This window comes from Gavia stellata, chromosome 1, assembly GCF_030936135.1.
Source record: "Gavia stellata isolate bGavSte3 chromosome 1, bGavSte3.hap2, whole genome shotgun sequence".
In the NCBI taxonomy this organism is placed as follows: Eukaryota; Metazoa; Chordata; class Aves; order Gaviiformes; family Gaviidae; genus Gavia; species Gavia stellata.
Genome location: NC_082594.1, coordinates 130,900,372 through 130,925,241, shown reverse-complemented (window position 1 = coordinate 130,925,241; position 24,870 = coordinate 130,900,372). Strand labels below are relative to the sequence as shown.

Below are 24,870 nucleotides of genomic sequence, written 5' to 3'. Positions count from 1 at the left end.
TGACCCAGGGCTAGCAAAGTCTCTGAAGGGATAGATTATACATACCCTGCTACAAATTTGCTGTTCGTTTCGATAAAGAAATAATAATTTACAGAAAAACTAAGGTCCTTTCTACACTTGGGAATTTGCATTCAGCATTTTCAAAATGCATGATCGCAAGTCAGTTGGACCAATTTAATAACGAAGGTGTTTTCATCTTGCACTATTGGAACAGGTTTGTCTTACTGCAAGTATTTGCATTGCCTTTTTCGCATACAGATAAAAAAGAAAGGGAGAGCGGTTGAGTTGGAAATCTGTTTTTGTGTTTTCTGCTAGCTGTAATTAATTGCAGTGCAGCCTTGCGAAAGGTCTGGCTCCACAGGAATTACTTTCAGTGCACAGCTGGTGACCTGGTTTGATTTTTTTTCTTCCTTTAAAGCACCTGGAAGACTCCAGTGAGAATTGGAGTGTGACAAGTTAGCAGAGGAAAGGAGTTGTTGTTTCCATTCCATGGATCCCTTGGGTGCTCCTTCCCAATTTGTGGATGTTGACAGTCTGCCAGGCTGGACTGATGCCTATGAGGCTAAGCAGCTGGACTCTCACAAAAACCCTGTTGAAAAAGCTCAAGTTGATGTTAGATCACCTTTTCCATACAGGAAGGACATCAATGCAAAAATAATCTTATGGTAAGTTCTGTGTGGCTCTGGTGTGTTTGTCATCACTTCTCCATTTATGGCAGGATCTGATTGCCTCGTATAACGATCACCGATGTAGAATAAAGCTTTTAAACCCTCTTTTCTTGAATCAAACATTACAGATCCGAGAAAAAAATAATCTTTTTGTTCATTGTAAATCTGCAAGTCTGAGATTTTGCTCCACCATAGGCTATAAATTGGATGTTCATAGGCATTCCTTGATGCAGCAGACTGGAGCTGTACTTCCTACTGTCATACTGTATGCTTAATATCAGAACCTAGTTGGGCACTTCAATACAATTTTTTAAATTTTTAAAATATGTGCTTGCTGTCTACTAGCTTTTTCTTTCTTTGCTGACTTTATTCTGCTTTCACTTTGCTGGTTTAGATCAGCATTTCTTTCTTTCATGTGGTTCTTGTGGCTTGCTTTGGGCTTTTTTCTCTCCCCCCCCCCCCCCCCCCCCCCCTTCTCTCTCCATTCTGTGTTCTGTCTCCATGTTTTTTTTACCAAAATGTATTGATAAAGTACAGTGTGCTGAGGTGAACTTACTCCATCGGTTTTTGTTTCCTGTAACTCGGATACTCAAACCTGCTCTCTAGATAAGTAACTCTTTGTTAATCAATATGGAGAAGGGTTTCTCAGGGATGTGGATTCAGAGATCAGCCTGAACCTCTTTCTGGTTAATACATGCATGCAATGGGACTGTTCATGGATTTCCTGAACCTGAGTCAGTAAAGAAAGAGAAAAGTAAAAGGTTAAACACCTCTTATGACTTGGGTGTAAAAAATGTGTGCAATTTCAGCTGTTATTTGAATCTCTCCCTGTGTGGAATCTTTATTTCCCTTCCTATGCTCTTTGATCCCAAAATCTCTTAATGGCTGCTGCTGTGACAAAAAGCAAGTCAGAGTTCTGCTACTCCATTGTCTCTCGTGTGTCTCTGCTTTGTTTATCTTCTGCATGTCTGATCCTTGAACAGCAGAATGAACATGATCAAATTGTAGGCTCACAGTTTCAGAACGAAAGCTATGAAAACTTGACTAGCTGCAGTGTCGCTCTAGATCCTCAGTGGTCTGAGGAAGAGCAGCAGCAGTAAGGTGCCGTGAATAGTGTGTGTGCAAACTGAAAAAAGTACATTAAAAAAAACTATTGAAGTTTTGAAAATAATACACCACAAGAACTGTGCTTTTTTTTCCCAAGAGAGAATAGACATATTTTTGGAACATATTACACTTCATCAGTTTAACACGCTTCTGTGCATGTTCTGCTGGCTACGTACAACTACAACCCTGCCTTTTCTACATGCATCACTGAGTTACTGCTGAGGCTGGGAGTTTTTAAGGAAATGAGGGGGGGCACGCAGTCTTTCTTTATCAGTTAGAGGCAAAGGATGATTTTGCACGGTGAGCACGTCAGGGTACGCTACGCTGTGTGGGCACTGGAGTGCTCTTAATGCTTTTCCTTTAACTTGGCATTTCCTTGCTTGTCAGGACTTATTTGAGAATATCCTGCTTAATCTGACATTTAGCCTGCAATAAACTGTTTCCTTGTTTCCTCAGGAAAGGAGATGTAGCGTTATTGAACTGCACAGCCATAGTAAATACCAGTAATGAGTCTCTCACCGATAAGAATCCAGTATCTGAAAGTATATTCATGCATGCTGGGCCTGACCTGAGGGATGAACTCCAGAAGCTCAAAGGTAAGTGGCTGGAGACATTTTATCTTATTGAAATCTACTGTCCTTGCACACTACAAAGCATCAGGATTTGGGCATAAACTGAAAGCAAGGTATAGCTTCCCCCTCCTCTCCCCCCCCCCCCCCCCCCCCCCCCGCCCCCCAGTCTGGTGTTAGTGTGAAATAAACGGAGGAAACGTGTGCCAATCCAGTCTCTTCTCTTTTTGCCATTCAGGTTACAGATCATTGAAAATCCGTGGCAGATATTCGAGTTGCTGAGCCCTTACTTTGTGATACAATAATTCCCATTGTTAGCTGAAGCCACTTAGAGTAGTTAGCTTATCAGAGCTTTTAGTCAAGGGACCAGTCTTCTACATCTTCAGATTTTGCTCTTATCCTGTTCAGTGTGTATACACCATGGAAGACAGGAACTGAAGTTCACCATTGTAGAAATTAAGTGGGTTCTAGTATATGCTCTGTGTATCCTCTTTCAGGCTAAAACAGGAGGAAGAGTAACCGTTTCACAGGAGACAGAAAAGTCAGTGTGCATCCTTTGGGTGGAAACAACTGTTAAAATACAGCAGATGTTATAGAATAGTTAGGACCCTGCTATGTATACCAGAACTCTTCTAAAATAAATTGGGTTTCTTGTGTGCAATGTGAGGTGAGAAGAGAGGGACATTTCAAGGAGTCCTTAAAATGTGAGATCTGGCAGCTCTGTAGGGAGTTATTTCTAAAAGTTGGGCTTAGCTTCTTAAATTCCCTTTTACCATGCTGAGTTATGTAGTTTTGCATCCTCCTTTCTCTGTAACTTGTTCTGCAGGTTCACGACTCCTTATACATGACAGTTTCCTTTCAATCTTGTGACAAGAGCTCTTCAGAAATCAGTTCTTCTGTGACACTCTACTGGCGTGTTGCGTGGGGGAGGAAAGAGTTACAGCTTTGGCTTTTGTGCACCTTTAATGTGTTTGTTACAGTAGCGGAAGTGGAAGGGAGCTTAGTTAAAAAATTAGTTTGATTCTTTTGTCATGTCTGCTTCCTTTTTCTGCTCTTTCCCATTTAACCTTGAACTCTTTTCATAGGAGAATGTTCTTGGGGGGGAAAAAGTGAAAATGTATGGTCTTTGCTCTAAATCTGTAAAATGGGCACAGTGGTGACTTTCAGTTTGTTCTCTCCTGCTTTATTCCTACTGCTTGGTATAGATTCATATTTCATAGACTCTGAGAAAAAATTGCTATCTTAAAGCATGTGACATACTGACCTTTCAAAGGCCTGTGCTTTCTTTAAGGCTCAGCTAAATTGTGCATTCCTGGGAACAGAGTGTGGTTTTGATTAACACAGAAATGCTACAGCCAAGGGTCCAGGCTTGCAAATGAAGTGCTATTGATAAATGCTTGCCTATCAACACATACTTGTTGCAGTCTAATAAAGACCTTCTGTAACAGCAATGCTTAGTAGTCTTCCAACTCCAGTGAGACTTTTTCTCCGCTGTGCACTTTATATGGAAGATTCAGACTTTCCATTTTAAACTTGGAGAGAAAGCTGTTCTAATGTTTGAAATCTCATCGGGTAAAAAAAATAAGTTCTTGACTTTGTTCCCAGTTTTGCCACAGAGCTTGACCTTGGGCAGCTCACTCTACTAGCTCACCTCACCCTATATCTGCAAATAGGAATAATATTTGCTGCTTATTTTAGTTTTATAAATTTTGTAGCTATCTCCAGGCAGAAGGCGTTGGGAAGTACTAAGTGTGCTGTAAGTGTAGTTAGAGATTACTGATGCCGCATCTGGTTGTCTGAACTTATTCGTTTCCCCACTGAATTCACAACTATACCTCGGTCAAACTTGCTTCATGCTTTTTCACGAGACAGTTTTTCCTACAGGCCTTTGCTTGTTCTTTTGAAGTCGTGTGACTTGGATGGACCATGGAGGAAGAATAGTAATTTGATATCTTACATATTAAGTGTTTCAGGTTTAGCTTCTACTTTTTCCACATTGTGCTTATTTAGTTGCTCTCTTGAGCTGAGGTGTCTTAGAGGATGTGCAGTAATTCAGAAAAGTATGCTTAGTTTTAGCATGCTCTTACATTCCTTCTGATTAACCCAGAAGAAACAAGGTGGAGGTCTATAGAAGCTAATGATGTGATTTATTGGATCAAAAAGCTTACAAGATGTTGACTTAACGGCAGTGTCTTGTTGCCATTAAAAAGGCATGCTTAAAGTTTTGAGTAAGAGAGATTCTCAACCTGGAATATCTCTGGCCATAAAATACACTTTCACGCATGCTGATAGCCTGCCTGAGCACTACAAGAAGCAGAGTAGAGTGGGAGAGGTGAATGCTTCTGTTCAGTGGGCAGCTTCATGATGGACTTAAGCCAAGCTACTGCAGTGCCACTGCCAGAAGGGTGGTTGCAGGCGCTTGTTCATGTCTTGTTCCTTTTCGTGGGCACTGGCAACCTCTAAGATCAGTTGAAAGCTAATCCAGTGAAAATACTTGTTTTCAGCCAGGTCAGAAAACTGAAGTGTGGCTGTACGTGCAGAAGGAAGAAGGTGGAAAATGCTTGTCTTTGAGGGTAGGGAAAGAGAGAGACTAGGAGTACTTGTACTTCTTCAGCTGTCCAGAACTGGAGTGGACTAGGTTTGGGTGAAGAAGAGAAGAATTAGCAGACTTTTCTTCCAGGTGCTGAAGAAAAACTGGTCTTCAAACAGAGTAGCTGTTCCCGGATTTTTTTATTATCAGAAATGCATTGACAAACTGAAGGGAATAAAGAGGTCTATGGATGTCATTGAGGGTTCCGACAAACTGATTTCCCTTACGAAAAACTACAGGAATTGAGTATGAGTACCTTGCAGGGGATAGCCAAAGAGAAGTCAAAACCAAAAAGAGGTAGAGATGTAAAGTACGCTAGCATGCAGCGAATAATCCTAGAGTATGTAACTGGAGGGTGCTGTGAATGGAACAATTAAATGTGGTGCTTGAACTTCCTTGCCTTGAGACTAGACACGTAGTCTGTCAAGAAATTATGATCTCCATGAGAATCATACTCCTGCCTTGTGGACACGAAGAAACTTGCAAAACAAAGAAAGCTGCCTTGTTCTGGGAGCATAGATGAAACAAGTTCTTGATGTATTTATTTTTCATAGCTTTGCCAATAGCTGATGGGTTAGATTAAGGACACTTGTAGTCCTTTTATCCAAAAAGTAATCTCCCCAAACCAAGTTGTTAAATTCAGAAGTACTTTTTATTTCTGGTTGTATAGCATATTTGTGCGTTAGTTCTCTGCACATTGTTAAACCATTTCTCCCTTTGGCTCTGTAGTATAGTAAGCACCGCAATTAAGAGCGTGTTTCTAGCAATTTCTGGTTTGTCCTTATATGCATAGTTTTAAAATTGAATCCTCAACCTGACTAGGTGATACTAAGCAGCTGTTATGAGACAGAATGCTATCCTTAATATTTGATGTCTAAAACACTTCTATATACGAAGTAGAGTTGTCTGACTCTGGAGGAAGTCAAGGGCTTGAATACTTCTAGCTTTCTTATCATGACATTGGTGCGTTTATCCTTGTGTTTATTTTTTTTTCAGGGTGCAGGACAGGCGAGGCTAAACTCACCAAAGGATTTAATTTGGCTGCGCGTTTCATCATTCACACAGTGGGACCCAAATACAAAAGCCGGTATCGCACAGCAGCCGAGAGTTCTCTATACAGCTGTTACCGCAATGTCCTGCAGCTTGCAAAGTAAGCACACGACCACTTTCATGAGAGTTTGCCATCCGTGGCACATCTGTTCTCGATATTCGGGTCTGCAGAGAGGCCAAATGGCTTTGAATATCATCTTATATATAGTGGATTCGGTTAAGGACATGACAACATTAGGCTTCATGGTATACCTCATGCCTTTTGTTACCTGTGTTGTGGTGTAGATGAAATGCGCAGCGAGATCTGAGCTGGTTCAAGTCCTGAAACAGTGTAGCTAGAGCTGTGCAGCATTCAGTTACTCTGAGGAGAAGCAGCATTGATAATTGCGCTGGGTTCCGTGCTGCAAAAAGCTTTAAATGAGCTTGCTCAAGCGGCAACCTCATGTGTCTCGGCAGCTACATGGACATACCCACAGGCAGATCTGACTGCTGTATCAGGTCATATATGTGGCCTCTCTGCCTTCGTACAACAGCCATGTAAAATTCTGAGTCAGGGTGCAAGGTTATTTCTAAATCCACAGTTGCTGCAGATGGGTTTGTAGTTTTTCCTCTTTCATCTGTGGTATTTTCTACTTCCTCTTAGCTAACAGGTTTTTTTCTTTCTATTTTTCTGTGTTCTTTCCTGTATTCTGTTCTTCTCCTGTGACGACTGTTGTAATGGTAACAGTCACAAAAAAACCACCTGAACAAGAGCAATGTCAGAAAATGTACTTAACAATTTCTTAGGGTTGGGCTTCCAAGTCTTCACTGTGCTTTACAGTGCAATAGTGACTGTTTCATAATCAAGATTACACTAAGGTATCTAGTATGTGCCAGTTTTGTTCTGCCTCAGAATTAACAAACAAAGTCAGGCCTGGATTGAAACACGCTAAAAACAATTAAAAAATTCTAATAATTCTGCTTACTGCATTCTGAATGCCTTTCAGTCAGTCTGTTCTCTAGAGTAACTTTTGACGCTTGTGAAATTGTCTACCAACTCTGAGCTTGCTAAGGCTCCTTTGATGTTGGCAACACCTCTGCTTTACTCTTCTAAAAATGTGGCTCTCTGCTGGAAGCATCTTACTGATCTTAAAGTATGTATCGCTCCATGCCAATGATTGTCTAATCATACCTAGGATTGAGTAAGCCACCTTGGTCTGTGTCCACACCTCTAACAAAACAAGTGATAGGTCAGGTGGAGGAACAGGAGAATGTTTGTAATAAAGAGCACCTTCTTTTCCCCTCCTTCTCCTCGCTGTTAATCCTATACAGGAGGGAATGTATTTTGGAAAGGATTGCAGGGAGCTTGGGGGAAGAAATTCTTCATTCAGGATATAAGACACTGCAGGAACAATGTATCTGAGGTAGGAGGAGAAATCTTGAGAACAAACAGAAGGGGAAACAGTGTGGAATCGTTAATGGTTCCCTCCTTCTCTGCTTAATGGTGGTATGTATACATCTTGCTAGGAAAGAATCCTTCTGCAAAAACCTGAAAGAGGGTGGCTGCTGCATAGAGGCAGGAAAAACAGTACTGGTGTTATCTACTGTACTGACAGATGTTTGTTCTCATCCGACCATCTCTTTTTCTGGATTTCAGGGAACAGGCAATGTGTTCCATAGGATTTTGTGTCATTAACTCTCTGAAAAGATGCTACCCCTTGGAGGATGCAACCCACATAGCACTGCGTAAGTTTATTGGAAAGTGATATAAACTCAATATGGCAGTATTCAGCTGATAGCTTACCTCTGACAGACTGCTGTTGATATGGGGAAACCCTTTTTTTTACGGGGCTGTAGTTTGTTAGAGGCTGTAAAAAGGCAAGGCCTTCCATGGTTGATCAGGAAATGGAGGATAAAAGCAAATGATCCTTTCTCTGTTGAGAGGCCATCAGTAAAGATCCATGGGAATCTGTGCTGGAACTTGCAGTCTTCAATATATTAGTTAATAAGCTGGAAAAGATGCTGAACAGTGAGGTCAGAGAGTTTGCTGGTAGTAAAAATTGTTTAGAATAGCAAAGATGAGGCCTTGCTGTTTAGCTGTAGACAGACCTCAAGCAATAGAGTGAATTTCATCTGCCATTTTAGTGTCATCAGCATATCCAAATGTAAAGTGATACTCTTCCCCCACTGACCCACCCCACATGCTTCTGCCTTCGCATGCAAAATGCTAGGCTAGGCCTAGGGAGCAAAATCTTGAGATTATAATAGTTCCATGAAAACAACAGCTCACTGGAGTTCAAAACAACAAGCTGAGTAAGACACAACAAAATTAAGAATGTTATGCTATGAGTCTGTGTTTGTCCACCCTTTAAACTACACATTCAAAAAGAATATAGTAGCAGTTGAGGAAGTCAACAAGAATAGGGAAAGGCAAGAAATAGCTAAGTAAGCTAAAGTCTTTTTCAGGCTGGAATACGCTGAACTTGAAGGGAGTGTGATAGATGTCTCTAAACTCATGAGTGGCATGGAAATGGTGAATAGGAATCAGCTGTTCGCTGTCTCCCAAAATAAGAACCTTCAAATAATGCTAATATTAATCGGGTTCAGAACAAACAAGGGGAAATGGTTGTTATGCTTACACTATTGGTTTTGTGGAACTTCTTACCAAAAAGCATTGTAGATGCTAAAAGTTTTCAAACTTGTTTGGGTCCAAGAGGAAACTCTATTAAAGAAAAAAATGAAGACGACTAAAAACAAATCAGAAAATTTCCTAGGCTGAAAATACTTAGAGACTAGAAAAGTGCTCAGAGAAGAATATTGTATACTTGCCTGGTTCTTACTTTTCCCTTTTCTCTTTTGACTTTTTCATTTCTATTGGCCTGCTCCTGTCTGCTTTCCACCACCACCACCACCCAGTCCCTGGACCTTCCTGCATGTTACTCCTGCACAATAGGAAGGTTGTTGCAGGTGGAAGGAGTGGGTTTTCCTCTTGCTGTGCACATTGACTGGAGAAATGTTTCCTACCTTCTGTTTAGCAGAGGTGCTGACACTGGAGAAACAGATTAGTCCATTGTTTTCTCTGTTATCGCCTGTTGAGTGAGACATCTGAAAACATCTGCTCACATAGGTTCAGAAAACTGTTTGGTGTGGAACTGCACGACTGCATTTGTCCCGTAAAGCAGTGTTGCAGGTCAACCCAATTATACATGAATTTCTGTACAGGAAGTATTTGAAAATAGCTCTTTTTTTTTTTTCCCCTCTGCTGTTTCTTGAAGAACTCACGCTAATGTATTCTCTGTAGAGTAGCCTTCTTTCCTTTATTGCTCTCTTCTGTTGTCTCTGTGAGGCTATATGCTACTTGATAAAATAATGCTAGACCAACCTATTTGTTTGGACACTTTCTCTCTTGGCAGTCTGACAGGAAAGCGCTTGAAAATTCTGACATGTGTCAAGATTATTGCAGCTCAAGGACCTCATCTGTACAAGGATATGTCTGCCTGGGAGCTTGGTTACAAAACATCTTTTTCCCCTCAGCTGCAAATGCTTAGAACATGACTGTGTCCCTGGATTATGCTAAAACTTTGGGGGAGTCCAAAAAAAAAAAGTAATAGAGGAAATAAATTCTCTCACAATTTACAAATACAATTTTTATGTGCTTCTTTGGCATAGATCACCCCAGAGGTTTTTTGTGGCTGACTCTGTCTTGTACCAGCTTCTGCTGTAGCTTGCTTATCATCTTGCTTTCCTGGTAACTTAGGGCATGGGGACTTGTTCTAGGAATGTCTGGTTTTGGCAATTTGCACAGGACTCTGTAAAGGAAGGATTTGGCTTGATTTTGCAGGACCATAGAATCACGTTCCACAGACTCAGGAATACCTAATAAGCTAAAATCAGAGAGACACTTTTCCTCTTTTTGTATCCATCTCTAAAGCGGGCAGCAGGAGAGAGTGGAGATGGAACTTCCAATATGGCCAGCAACCCATTTGGTGTGTTGAACTACCACTTAATCTGCACTTGCCTGTGGAGCTATTTTGTATGAGGAGAGATGTGTCTCTCTCTTCTGCACTCTGACTTCCCCACTTGTAGTCGTGTGTGTGTAAATTTCTCCTCCTGTTTTGCTAACTACATTTCATCTTCTTCCTTGCAGGCACAGTTAGAAGGTTCCTGGAGATTCATGGAGAGACTCTGGAGAAGGTGGTGTTTGCAGTCTCCGAGCTTGAAGAGGTATCTCCTTGGTGTTCATTCCACCAAAATTCGTGGGCATGTTTGATCTTCTCTGCAGCAGTCTTAACTCCTGCATTGTAGAGCTGGTTTTCCCCTTCAAATCACATAGACTTTTGGTCCCACAGCATCCTTCTGTCTCCTACTAGCATAGCATCTTTCCCGGTACTGTTCATGCTCTTAGCAGTCGCTATGGACATGTTCAGAATCTTTCCGTTTCTGGCTTCCATGTTCCCAAGCCATGAACAGGAACCAATACCAGAGATTATAGCATGCAGTTGTGCTGGATGGTATCGGCCAGCCAGAAAGGAAATTCCTCATACAAGATTTCCTTCTTACGCAATGCTGATTCCATCGTGCTTTAAAAGGGCCAGTTTAGCCTGCCCACAGATCACCTACAAACATCTTAAACATTGCTTGCTGTCTTGTTGAAATAACAAGCTTGACGTTTAATGATCTGTGTTCAGACAGACGCTAGCAGGTTGAATATTGACTTCCCTTGTATATCGGACTTGCTAATGGCAGTTCCTGGGCAGAACACCCACACTGTGTTCAGGTTCTGTGGCATCTGGATGAAGAAAATAACTTGTTGCGGGTTCTGAAATTGCTAATCACTTGGAGAGAACACATGAAGTATTACAATGTTCAGTAGAGATTTTCACTATTTTCCTCCATGTGGGGAGGGTTTCTCTTGGTTGGTTGTTGCTTTTTTTCTTTTCCCAGTCAGATCACTAAAGGTGATCTGTGTAGTGGTGCATTTTAATACAAGCAACTTTCGCTGAAGTCTGTCATCCATGCGTATTGTAACTTCATTACAAAGCTCAAGTATCTGCAATCTACCTCAGTTCATGCAGGTTAAAGCAGAGCCCTCTCGAGGTCATTTGGCAGTATCGCAAAAAAAAAAAGTTAGCCTTTTATCAAGCTTACCTGCCTTTATTGCCAGGTAACAGCCCAAAATAAGCCATTGAGGGAAGTGGTACTTTGCCTCCAAACCGCTGAGAAGGTTCCTGCTACAAGGGCAGGTGTTACTTAACTGAAGAGTAAGGATGCGTGATAGACCCTTCACGCATTTTTCTTATTTGTAGGCTACTTACCAGAAGTTGCTGCCTCTGTATTTTCCAAGATCATTGGAAGAAGAGATACAATCCTTGCCTTACCTCCCTGCAGATATTGGCAATGCGGAAGGGGAGCCTGTAGTACCAGAGCGGCAGATCAGGATTACTGAAAAGCCAGGTGTTCCGGATGGTGAGTTCTTAACTGAACTTTGGAATAAGTATCTCTGTGTGAAAGCTAATGGAAAAACAGGAAAGGCACATGGAAAGCAGAGAGATGTTTTCCTACCCCACCTCACCTAAGGCAGGCTATAATGAAGACAGTCATCAAGTTGCCTTGTTGGCTTCATTTGTTCCACAGCAGTTACTTCTGCTTTCTGCCTTGTGTAGAGTGACGTGGTTAGAGGATGCAGTAGAGTTGTTCTGTCTTTTTCTTGGGGGAGAGGTGGGGTAGTTCATTCCCTTTGCAAATTTTTCTCCCAAAGCAATTAGGACCTTTGCAGGTTTTTTTGCAGAATCTTGTGCAGCTCCTAACTTAAAAAGGCATTATTGTTAATGGTCTAACTACATATTAGCAAAGTGTTGCTGATATATTAGCAAATGCTGCCTCAAATGATAAGATTCTGTTGATACAGCATGTGCATCAAACTCGTAGATGCTCAATGAAAACTAGCAGAAAATCCCTAAAAGATAGAAGAACTAGATCAACCCAGAGATCAGTGTTTGGGAAATGGCTGTCAAAGCTCAGTGAAAGAAGTCTGTAAAGAGGTTGCCTAGATGTCAGGGTTGAGGAGGTGAGATACCTATGGCAAAACAATGTAATATATAAATGGGCATAGCTGGCATGTTCTGCCTTATTTATTAAGCAGTGCTGTGAAAGTTTTACGCATCTTCAGGCGAAGCCTTAAACCATCAACAGCAGATAACTTGGAAGGGGTTTCAAAGGTTTTCTACTTTTGCGTGGCCAGTTGGGATAAGGCTGAATATGCAATGAGGATACAGACAACTTAGTTTTCCTGTTCAGAGTTTGATACCTGATGTACCCACTCCTGCTGATCAGATTCCAGTCTTTTTCCCCCCCTCCCCATCCAAACTGCTGCTTAGTGTGGTATTTGCAGCTGTGGCTGATCAGTGTGAGGCATTCAACCACTAGCTAATAATTTGTGAAATTACTGGTTTTGCATATGTACGAGCGAACGGGCATAGCGGAATCCTGCACTTCTGTCCCATTGCTACTGTAGCATGTCACACTGAAACTGTGAAACTCAGTTCCCGTACAGATTGCCCAGAGAGATAGTGCTAGAAGCCTTAGCAATATTCCTTGATGGCATCAAGGTCAGTGGAGCGTTCCAGTATTGTCACCAGCAAGCAAATCTGTGCTCTTGTATTTCATCACACAGTCGTATGTAAACAATGCTATAAAAATATCTTAACTCAGTTTACCGCCAGCTCTACAGCATCTGTTCCAGCAGTGTCAATGATATAAAAAGAGGTGAGCCCTTTCTACAGTACGGCTTCTAAACCGAATAAAGCTGCAGCATCTGTCCCTCTGCATGCTTATTTTTCGTCCTGTGACAAGTAGGACAACTGTAAAGCCCAAGTCACTCTCTCCAGACCTTGTTTTTTGAGAGTGTGAACTGTTAGCCCTTTGTTACAAGCTGATGACAAGGACTCGCCCAGTTAGTTTCCAGGCAAACCAATATTTTAAGGGAGTCCGTAGTTATCAATCACATGCTATAATCTGTCAGCGGTACTGGTGAGATACCAGAGCCACATCAGGGTACATTGTGGTTTTTTGTGTTAGTTTGCACCATGATGACTGGGTTGGCTCACTGAGATATATAGCAATTCATCAGCAGCATTGCTGTCTTGTACGCAGCTTGAACATTTTACGCTACCTTTGTTTCTACTGCAGATGCTTCAGATGAAGAGGGTCTGGAGGCAGATTTGTCTTTCATTGGTTCCCATGCTTTTGCCCGCATGGAGGGAGACGTTGATAAACAGAGACGCCTCATCCTGCAGGGACAGTTGTCAGAGGCAGCGCTGCAAAAACAGCATCAGAGGAAGTGAGAATTTCCTTGTCTGTGTGAATGTTTTGGGTTGGTTAGCTGTTCAAAGGACCAGCCCTTATGATGATTTTGTTATCTGTAAAGCCTAATCTTCTGGCAAGGAAATACAGATAAAGCCTGGTGTCACCCTGGATCGCTATGGTAGCCTCTTGGGCCTGAAGGGAGAAGGGAAGCTAGTGATGAACCCACTAGCATGCCCAGTGCATCCAACCAGCTGGCATGTCTCTTTGCCACGAGATGTCACTGTTTTGTCACCACTTCTTGTAGTGGGGTCATCTGCTTTCAATACTGCCTGCTTGCTCCTGAGGCTCTGGGCAGATAGCAAAGCATTTTTCCTCTGTCTTTCAAAACAGAAAGATAAATAAACGAACGCTGAGGCTTTTTTTCCTCCTTTTGTTTTTTCCCCGTTAACCCTAATGTGCATGATCGCTTTCTTAGAAGCCAGTTCCATGCTGGAGTCCTCTTAAGGCACGATGCTTGGCTTGTTTTGTCAGATGAGGCACTAAGTTGTTCACCATTCAAAGAGGGGGGGAAGGTCATATGTGACTCTGGTTGTTATGTAGTTGTGTTCGGCTTCCAGTCTGTTTAAAGAAACTTTCTTTTTTCTTATTTTTTAAACTCTGACACTGAAGTCCCCAAACACAATGCCACTGTAGTTACTAGTTGCTACATGTTCATTGCCCCAGTGAGAATCACTAGGTATGTAACTGACACTCAAACGTTTTTGGGTTTGTTGTTTGTTTTTTTCCCCATCACTTCTTTCTTTAACAACTTGATAGTTGCTCCATAGGTCAGAAAACCACAACATTAGAGAGGGGGCCTGGTCAGAAAGAGCTCATTTTGTCCTTCCCTTCCCATATACTTCCTCAGGCTTCTAATGCTAATCCAAAGGGGGATTAGCTCTGACCAAATGTTCTTAACTTTCTAGTTATAATCGCTGGCTGTGTCAGGCAAGAGCTGAAGACCTCTCTGATATTGCTTCTCTTAAAGCCTTGTACCAGACAGGTAAGTTCAGGCTACCAATAACTGATGTGTATCATCTTAAAGTAAAAATACAAAATAAAAATACAGTATTTTCTTTGCACTTGAGTAGACAATACATCATAATATTAAGCTAGAAACCTGGCCAAGAACTAGGTAGAATCTCTCCAGTAAAGCAGGAATTCTGTCTTGATTGGCTTTGAAAGACTGTGTGGTAAACTCCAACACTGCCTTGCTTTAACAGTCTGAGGATACGTGCATATCCTGAATTATCTGTAGCTTTAGATGTAAACCAGTACTGCGGATTAAGACAATACGTAAGGTGCTCTGTATGAGATAGTTCAGACCAAACAATGAACTATCTCCACCCTTTTGTTACAAAGAATTGAATGTTGCTTTCAGATGATTAGTGTAGAGAATAAGCAGTTACCAAAGCAGCTTTTAATACAGGCAGCACATCTTGCAACCTTGAGTTCAGCAGATGGGGAGATTAGGGAGAGATTCAACAACCTGACAGAGTGTTCCATGGAAGAAAATAGCTGCGAGGTCCTTGCAGCCTGGGAAGCAGATATGGGGAACCTATACTCTTCAGTTCACTCTGGGTAATGTCATACCCGGACGTAAAAACTTGCCATAGTCCCAGGGCCTTGTTGCTGCTTTACACCATGACAAGAAGAAACAGGAAAATAGTCGGGCTCTCAAAAGCATAGCTGTTTCTACAGAGAAAGCCTTTTCAGCACTTTGGCTGATATCTTTGACCTCCTGAAAATCCAGATACTTATCTTGATATTTGTGCAGTTGTCAAGTCTGTTTGATACCTTCTGCTCGGTAGCTGCAATTTTAAATTCTTTTGTTTGCCTTAGACAAGGCTCTGTGGGCTGCAGGTGGTCCATAAGGCGTGCTCGGGGAATCTGTGCATTAGATTTCAGAGCGTGTTTTCTAGGAAGAAGTTTTCGTAAAAATAAAAAACATGTTATTACTTGAGATTTAGGTAAATGTGGAGTATACAGGAAACATAGAATTGCAGTCCTTAAAACTTTAAGTTTTTGAGATGTGATGCACCCTTCTCTTTTGAACCAGAATAGCTACTGGTCTGGTGAGAACAGTAACTCTAGTGTATTTCCTCTGTTGTTAAGATGTTAAATAGATGCATTGCAAAAACTCTGAGCTGTGGCTGGTTCTCCCTAGTTTGAAAGGGACCAACTCCAAAACCTGGCATGACTGAGAGAAGTTTTGAGGCATATTTTTCTTTCTTTTGTAGGTGTGGATAACTGTGGTCGCACAGTGATGGTGGTGGTCGGAAGGAATATCCCCGTAACATTAATAGACATGGAAAAGGTAAGGCTTTGTAAAACTAGAACTGTGTAGGTTGAATACGAATATTCAGGATGTGAAAGTCTGATTATAGGGGTAATTCAGTGTTAATACTAGAAATATTTTCTGTGGAAAACTTGAAAGAGATTACATAGAAACTATTTCTGTTGGCAGATAAAAATTTATTCCCTTACAAAACTTTTTGTGTGTTGAGGTGGCTTTTCTCGAGAAGAAACTGGACTATTTTTAGAGAAACAGGCCTAACATGGACTCCTTTTTTCTTCTCAAGAAGAAAGAGACTTGGCCTGCTTCTATAACTGGCAAGACATGAAGAGTGAAATGTAACAAGTCAAATTCTTGCTGTTTTCATGAAAATCTAATTTATCTCCATCTGTGAGGTCAGCTGGACAAAAGACATCTAAATGATTACAGTAAAGTTGAAGACTTGGAATGTTCACCTTGCTTTCGTCACTCAAACATGGCCCCCAGCCTTGTGATTCCTGATTTGTGAATGAATTAAAGGAAGCATATTGAAATGTAATGCAGCTGTAAAAGAGTTCTTTGCAAATATAAATTTAATTTCTTTCTGTCTCAGGCTCTTCTGTATTTCATCCACGTCATGGATCATATTGCAGTGAAGGAATATGTCCTGGTGTACTTCCATACACTCACAAATGATTACAATCAACTAGATTCTAATTTCTTGAAGAAACTGTATGATGTTGTTGATGCCAAGTGAGTGTCAGTAGGAGAAGAACTCCTTCTAGTCTTCCTCTGTGCTGTGCGAATATTTGTCGTTCCCTGTATCTCGTTTCCCATTTATTTGTGAGAGTCATAATTTGTCCATAACTTTCACTGGCCACATAAAAGACTGCAGGCTATGATGTCTTCACCTGAAAAATGATCATTCTGCCTTTTTCCCTTTACATTTACTTTTCTGTTATCTGCCCTTATATTAGATCCAGATTTGTAAAATTACATCACAGCCACTTAAGCAAAATGATCTGTGTTTTGACTCTTACGTTGTGTAGGTGAGCTTAATTAGAAGTCACTTTTAAAGAGTTTTTTTCTTTCTTTAAACCAGGTACAAGAGGAACTTGAAGGCACTGTATTTTGTCCACCCAACATTTCGTTCAAAGGTGAGGTATATAGTACAAAAGAAAAGAATGTTTTTGGTGTTGGCGGGGTAGCATGTAATACCATAGTATGAGGAACATGGAGGTATGTAGAAGACCTCCAAAATTAGGCAGTATCTTCTGGATCTACAGTCAGAACTTGAAATTCATCCCCATCTTTGATCTAGCTGTAGTCATCCAACCTTAGTGATAAGCTGAACTCGAATGCAGTGGAGCTATCTGTGCCTTGTTTTGCACGTGCTCTTAACAGAGCGAGGTGGAAGCTTTGGATCTCGCTTCTTTCAAAGAGAAACATTTTGTCCTTTTTCCTGCTGTCTGGTTGATAGGGTGACAAACCATGGCCAAAACCTCTTAGAATTCTTTTTTTGTGTAGTTCGCTTCCTGGATGTTTCACCTTTTCTCTCCCCGCAAGAGGTATTGCATGTGTGCTGCGTATCACTTAAGAACCACCCTGGTAAGGGCAGAGGACCGTGTGTCAAGCAGCAATGAGATTAGTCAGGATAATAGAGTATAGAGTAGCAAAGAAAGGTGGGAAGATTACCTCTGTGACATGGAGTGCAGAAAAATCCTGTTAAGCCTTCAGGAGATGACAAACTGAACTTATCAAGCAGTAAGACAGTATGACTATGATCTGTGTGGGGCAACAGAAGATGGAGCTCGCTCCCTTCTGTACTTCATACACACTACTCATATTGCAGCAGTACGAGTACTTCAGATGAACCAAGTGTCAGCAGCAGCCCTTCCTAAAATTTTTGTTTGTCCTGTTAAAACAGTTAGAAATGTGATCCTCCGTGTTCACATCAGATTAACCTCTGTGTTTATTTTGCTTCGTGCTGACATTGATCAAATTTGAGAAACTTATACGCCTGCAAAAAACATCTGTTTGCACATGTTCAGCAAGAATTTCTTTGCTAAATTTCCAAAGAGTCCTTTCTTTTTGTGTGCACAGCTGGGACAGCATGAGACTTAGAGCTTCCTTGGTTTTTATGCAAATGAGACTTGAGTCTTCCCAACAGCATACCTTCCAGTTTCTGTCAGGATATTAATTATTCCCACAGGGTACAGATCTGAGGTCTGAGTGCTAGAATTAAAGCTTCCATCTCTGATGCTCCTGAAAACATAGGAGCTGGCATAGAACATTACTGAGGTCACGAAGTTGAGTGGTGAAGTTGAAGCTAGGAAGTACTAGTGTTTTAGATTCTGAGCAGCACTTAATCCCCCTCCTCTCTTCCCATGCATTTATTTCTATTTGGTTGAGAAACTTTTTTTTGTTGGAGGATGAGAATTTGTGTTTACCAGTCCATTGCCATGTTCTCTGTCCCTTTGAGAACAGCAGTGGAACCCGACAGATCTGTGGGGCAAGCAGATGGTGGGAAGCAGGGAGGGTGAGCGACGTAGAGCTCTAAATTGCTGGAAATGGAATTGGTTTATATCCTATTCTAGCAACACAGCTGGAGGCAAAAGAAGATGAGTGCCCATGTCTTTCTGCCAAGCCTTTTCTCTAACTGAAAGGCAAGTGGGATTGCTGCTGGCTGTTGCAGAGACCATCAGCTTATGAAACATGGTGGGGAACACTCAGCACAAAGTCCTGGTGGAGAAGGTGGCTGCTAAGAGGGAATGATTTTTCTCTCCCCTCCTTTTTTGGCTATTTCAGGGCTGTTGTCCCTGTGGAAGATTGCTAGCCCAGAAGCCTCAGATCTCTTAAATGTTTGGCACATTCATCTTTCTACTTAGAGCATTGACTTCCTTCCCTAGAAATAGTGGAAAATACCTGATGTCTCAAACGTCGGAGGAAGGCTTGTGCACTCATGCAGCTTCCCAAACCCATCACCCTTGTACATGTATCTTATTCTTAAATCTCTGATATAAATGGGCCATTTAACTGCAGTATTGAATCCTGCCACAGTGGATGTCTGCCATCTGTTAAAGTCACACTGCTTATTTCTGGGCTAAAAGGAATCAAGAGGCTTTTCATCGTGCCTCTTGGAAACTTCTGTGCCCCTAGAAAATAAGCATAGTTCTGCAAGTGCTTCAGAGTGCCAACGATGATTCTTTGTTTGGTTTCTAGATGTGAAACTTCTAAATTATGTATATTCTGAGGATAATTGCCTGTCTAGAATACATGGTTTTCAGCATGCAGGGAGGAGGGTTCAGCAGTTTTCCTGAAACAGAGTAACTGAAGCAGGGTGTGTGGCTGCACAATCCTTTTTTGTACGCTAATCCTGCTTCGATGTGAGCATTCTTGTGATCTGTGAAGAACTTGATTCTCTTGTAGCGCTGCTGAAATGTAACCCTTGTTATGATGAAATCGCATCATAGGCAACAGCAGTTTTTTAGGCTGGCAGCAGCTCTTGCAGTGTGAACACTTCACCAAGCCTTAGATCAAGATACCCTTGAAGTGCTATCACAAATTCCTTCATACTCTTGCATGTAAATGTACTTCTGCTGCTGACATAAAGAAAAAAAAAAGGGCTTTTGGGGCATTTTTGTGTGAATCCTCTTGGTTCCTCTCTTCGGAGAGCTCTCCAGACAAAGCTTTATAGACCTTGGTGTGTTCGGAGTGAAGTGTCAGTGGCTGGATCTGAAACAATCTCACCCAGAGACATTCTGTTTTCATAAATTTAGTAACTTGGCTGTGAATCAAGAATGTTTCAAAACTGAAACATACCTGAATACTCAAATTATATAGTCATAATCATCATAATCTTCATATTCATCATGAACAATTTTTGTCTGGTTTTTCTGTAACAGTCATAAAAGCAGTTTCTGGAGATCAGATACCAATGTAAAGGTTGTTGCAAATCACTTACGGCTTTTTCTACACAAGATCCTTCTAACTGTAATAAAATTCCCCAGATCTTAGTAAGTTTCCCTTTGGGGTATGACCCAATTAAGAGATTGGCGACCCTTTATCGGTGTTGTGCTGTTTTGTTGAGGGAAAGACATCTGATACTTTAAGCCTGTGGTTTTCTAGCTTGGCAGAGTGACTTTGATAGCCTTTTATTCAGATCCAGAACTGCAGGACAAGAAAAATGAAGGAAAACTTCAGCAGACAACTAGATTTTTAACTTTTTTGACTGCTCTGGTATAACTTACTCTACTTTCAGTGCATTAACAGGGATTTGATTTAATTTAAAGTTCTCTGTCCAGACCAATAAGGAAACTGCTCTTGTATTACTGTTTCTATAACTTGTGATTATGGAGAATGGAGATAATAGAAAAATTCTCTAGAAACATTTTTGGCCCCCTCCCTTTTTTCTCTGTTTCTGGGTAAGATGTGTTAAACTGCAATGGCTTGTATACTGAGAGGGGGGAAAAATAAATTGCTTTTCCTGATATCAGTTCTCGTGATGGCTGCAGAAATATTCCCTATTAGAGTTTTATACATTAAACATCCGTAGCAATTGCATTTCATGATTGTCATTCATAATACACCTTGGAATGCATGCTACTTTGGTACAGGATCGAGAGGGTATTTTTCACACATTAAGCTGCCATCCAGTATCACTCATAAGAGGTCTTGTTAGAAAAATAGTGTAAATAATAGATAATAGTCATAGTCTGTCTCCCCGCTTTCTGCTAGCATAAATCTCTAATTCTGCCCTTAAAATAATGAACCAATCTTAAATGTTCTGTCCTGTTCTTTACCTCCTTTTCACTTTTTCATTGTTCATTTCTCATGAAAATACGCTATTTTGAGGAGGCAGCATAGTTATTCCAGGACAGTTTCTAGGCATTGACTTTTTTTAAGTGTTGTATTCAGGCAGATCATTTTTATTGACCTAATGTTTTAGTTTATTTGAAACTCCCACTTTCCTCAAGACTTTTCTTTGGTGTTGCTTCTTTTCTGTTAACTCGCTGCAGGCAAAGTACAACTATCTTTTCTTTTTCCTTCAATCTGCCAGGAAAAGACTAGATAAGAAATAAACAAAAGGTAATATAGTGCTTGATTTTGGAGAAGGTGGGTTGAAAAGTAAAAGCTTGTGCAGTCAATCTAAACAGGAATGTTTAATAACTTGTAGAAGTATCAATGGTGTCTTACTGGCCTTTGCAAAACAAAAACTCCTTATCCTGTTTACATCCAAAAGAGACAGAGGTATTTATACTTAAAGTAAAACTTCAACTTAATCTACAAGATTTTACTTTATAAGGCTTATTCTTGTAGAATAAGATGATAAGGCTTTGATAAGAAATGTGGTAAAAGAGAAGGATATACTCAGCCAACCCTAAGCAGAGAGGAGACTTCAGTAGAACCTTTGAACAGCTGAAAGTCTCTCTCTTTCTCTCCCTTGAATTGCCTTTTCTGTGAAAACTTGAAGGCAGACAGTTGAAAACGCTTCCGTCAGATATAGTCAAATAGGTCATATTCTGAGCTGGCTAAACTGGAAGGGAAAACGTGCCACTATACAGATGTTTTTTTGAAGACAAATAGCAGATAGCTGTCACTCTTGTACAGTAGAAAGGGACCTTAAACTGGCAGTTGGAGAAGAGTGACTGCGGAGTCAGGAAACACTAGCTTGAAAGCTCTCAAGACAGTGCTTGCCAGCAGTCAGTGGTATGTACTTCCTGACTTTGTTATGTTATTGCCATGATATTAGTGTTTCAAGTTTAACTCAATCTTTTTAACTGTGGAGTATTATGTTGAACTCGAAGGTTTTGAAACAGCACCATCTTCATTTGTTTTTGTTGGGGTTTATTTTCAGGTCTCGACATGGTTTTTCACAACTTTTACAGTCTCAGGGCTAAAGGACAAAGTCCACTATGTGGAAAGCCTTCAGCAGTTATTCGCAGCCATACCCCCTGAACAGATTGATCTCCCCCCTTTTGTCCTCGAGTATGACGCCAGGGTAAGTGACTTCACGTGGCAAGCATCAGTCTTTGCTTCTAAATGTAGTTCTTCTGCGTATCGCATTCTGCTCTGCAAGAGCTTTAAAGGGGCTGACTTCCACATCTTAAGAAAAGGAGGGTTCCTGGAGAGTCTAGCTTTTCTTCTGTGAGTAACAATTTTCTTAAATTTTCTTTCTACATCAGTCCAAGTAGAGGGCTTGGCCAAGAAACAGGCTCCCTTCTCATAGAGCAGTCTCCTATGTGTGTAAAAGGCAGACTACCTTTCTTCAGCCAAGAACTGTAACAAAACATACTAAGAGCCTGTGGGCAAGATAAAATTCATGTTATGTACCTGCTATATATCTTACACTGACTGCAAAAAAAAAAAAAAAAAAAATGCTATCTGTTTCATCTTCCCTGCCCCATGTATCAACAAGCACACGGGAAGGGGGAAAAAAAAAAAAGTGGGGAAAAACAGAATTGTAGCAGGGTGCCTTGCCTTTGGTGTTGGTCCCTTTTCCTCCTCTACCTTCTCCATCCCAGGTCTCTACCCAAATAGTGGAATGAATATGGCTTGCATTGGCCAAGTCATTCCAAAGAGGATGTGCTGGAACTACAAAGTGACAGCCAGAGTTGTGTGTGTCTGCGTAGGCAACTTTGTCTCAAACTGCATGGCTGGCTGTGCTAGCATTTGTGGCTTCCTTGCATCACAGCTTTGGCTTAACGGCAAAATTTTAACCTGCGCTTTTTGCTTAAAACAGAGGCAAAACCAAGGCCTGGTTTTGCCTTGTTACCAGCACAGTCCTCTCCTGGGTGAATTGTGGCAGTCACTGTACTCGTGGAAGACAAAGCCAGGAGTACCTATTTATTTCTGCCTCTGTGTCATCATCCATTGCACCAAGGTGTACTGGAGAAGACTTTTGTTCAACTGCTCATTCTGTTCTCATTGCAGGAAAATGGGCCTTACTATTCTTCTTATCCTCCATCCCCTGACTTGTGATCTGCAGTCCTGCCATGCTGCTGGTTTCCCATGGATCCAATGACCTGATGCCTGCCAAAACCTGTGCATTTGCCCATGTACAGAATTCAGAGAGAGGGTTTTCCTCCCCCAGCTCTGGTATTTTTTTACTGATGAGATATTTTCAAGCACTCAAGCAATCAGAGAACTTTATGCCACTGTGAACTGTACAACTATTTCAAATATATTTATCCAATGGAAAAGTTGATTTAAAGATCACTAGGTGCATTTTATTTTGTTTTTCTTTTGAAGCTGTTACATTTATTTCTGAACAGACTTTCTCTTTTCTGGGAAATCCATCAAAAGCACTTGATCACGTTTTTAACTATTATTGTTTCCCAGCTGCATTTGTAATACCCGTTTCTGACTGGTCTGTACAAATATTGTGCAGTACCAGCCTGACGCGTTGCTCATCATACGGTCTCTGTTTCACATCTGATTACTTTCCCTTTCTGTTAGTGCTGATTACTTTGGTCTTGACCCAACAAAAGTGTCTGGAATTGGGAATGCCATGTCAGCAGGCTGAACAAAGCACTACAGCCAAGCCAAGGTTACTGCAAGACTTGGTACCATAAATGTTAGGTGAGCCAGGAGCCTTGATAAAGTCCCTGTCAGTTATCATTGGATGATGTGACATGTCAGGATGCCACTACCCTCCCAGTAAGAATAAAATTGAAAAGCATTTGCGGTTTCTTTTCTCTAACTATAGTTGTTCTCCTTTGACATGGCCAGATGTGTTTGTATGATAAATGAATGCCATCTGCCTGACGTGTATGTATGGAGAGGAGGGGGAAACGGTGCCTCCAACCCTAACCTCTGGTAGCAGAGATTGTTTCTTAGAGATATCAGTGTCCCTTTTATTTCCTGTTGCACTAACACTCACTGATTTTTTGATGGACACAGTACATGTAAGAGAGCTTAGCCACAGGGTACTTACAGAACTGGAGGTGAAAAGTTTTTCAGCCTGCCGATGGCAAGCTAAAAGAGGAGGGAGAAGGCTCCCTTGTAAAACATAATCAGGGATGGCAGTCCTAAATACAGAAAGATGGAATCCCTGGTAGGAAAAATGTCACAACAGTACTGAATATGAAAATGGTGGTGCGATTTTCATGTTTTCATTCTAGCTGCTTTCCTGCCCTGACTTGTATCTGCTTCTCTCTCTCTACCAAACTTCAGTTTTCCTTGTTGTGCCGCTTCTGCAATAACTACCTTTTTTAAGCATAAGCAAAAGTCATCGTGATATATCTTAGAAGGCGGCTATTCACACCCATTGACTTGATTGGAAATAGATATTTCTCTCCCATTTAAAGATACTGTAAATTGTTGGGAGGATTTTTTCCTGTTTATCCCTTGGTCTTGATCATCTGATTGCATGTCACAATTTGTGTTTGCAGTCTGAGAGTTTGGGCTTTCCTAAGTTCGGAGTGCAGTGAAAGATGGGCTGTGCTGAGTTTCCTTTCCTTCCTACCTTGGCCTCCTGGCTTAATGTGTTTATAGTCCACGTATCCTCAGCGTGTTGGTATGTCACTTACAGATGAAGATAATCACTTGGCTGGGGTTTAACAGTGATGCTTATAAAACATATGAAAAGCAAGTGGGTTTGCTTTTTAAGTGTCCCCCAGGGTCCTTATGTGATTTCATTATCAGATCCAAGGTGGTGCTAAAAGCTGGAAACTGTAGCACGATGGAAAACCACCTCAGTGATAATATTTGGGTCTCTTGCACCTTATGGTCCGTTCACACGTGATTCTTCTAGCACTTTTCTAGTGTTTTTTTGAGAAAAGGAAATCGCAGCAGTCTATACAGAGCAGCTACCACGTGTCCCTATCTCCTCTTTTCACCTAGCTGTTTACAGCTGCCCTTGTCTGGTGACTTTTATAGCCAGCAATGAATTTTCCATGCTTCTCTAACGATTTGTATAGCTTTCCACCCCCAGTAAGCATCTGGTGTTTTTCACACTCATGGCATTTTCAGCGGGGCTGTTGCAGAATAGCCAGTGTCCACTTCCTAGGCAGATTAAAGGTGATTCAGAGCACATTGTGAAAACCGAACTCTGAGCTTCACAGTTCTTAGATGGTTTCTGTCCCTTTAGCTCACAGATGGCTCAGAGTCGTAAAATCTAAACAATTCTTCTTAGGACTCAGTCTGCACGTTTTTCAAACCCTAGTCCAGTCATTTTAAGAAATTACTTGGCTCAGGGAAGTGCGAATCTGCCTCCAGAGCATTTGCAAAGCAAAAGGGAGATCTTGGCAGTGTGCATCTTATTGTGTATATTTTTCCCTTGAAAGA

The 24,870-nt window shown here is 41.2% G+C and overlaps 1 protein-coding gene across 1 annotated transcript; it reads left to right on the top strand.

Annotated features, from left to right (window-relative positions):
* Positions 1 to 429: 429 nt before the first annotated feature.
* On the top strand, positions 430 to 23,257 carry GDAP2 (ganglioside induced differentiation associated protein 2). Its single transcript, XM_009809270.2, has 13 exons — positions 430 to 665; positions 2,232 to 2,371; positions 5,931 to 6,084; positions 7,621 to 7,709; positions 10,111 to 10,187; positions 11,270 to 11,429; positions 13,152 to 13,302; positions 14,234 to 14,310; positions 15,548 to 15,624; positions 16,196 to 16,335; positions 16,685 to 16,739; positions 21,440 to 21,583; positions 22,516 to 23,257. Exons 1-13 carry the CDS (start codon positions 490 to 492, stop codon positions 22,561 to 22,563), a joined length of 1,488 nt encoding a protein of 495 aa, XP_009807572.2. The 5' UTR covers positions 430 to 489; the 3' UTR covers positions 22,564 to 23,257.
* Positions 23,258 to 24,870: the final 1,613 nt, after the last annotated feature.

Bases quoted from the DNA above. Each gene is read 5' to 3' on its own strand.
- GDAP2 (XM_009809270.2), top strand. From the start codon at position 490: ATGGATCCCTTGGGTGCTCCTTCCCAATTTGTGGATGTTGACAGTCTG. The intron at 16,336-16,684 runs GTGAGTGTCAGT...TCTTTAAACCAG, and splicing joins TATGATGTTGTTGATGCCAA to GTACAAGAGGAACTTGAAGG. The intron at 16,740-21,439 runs GTGAGGTATATA...GTTTATTTTCAG, and splicing joins ACCCAACATTTCGTTCAAAG to GTCTCGACATGGTTTTTCAC.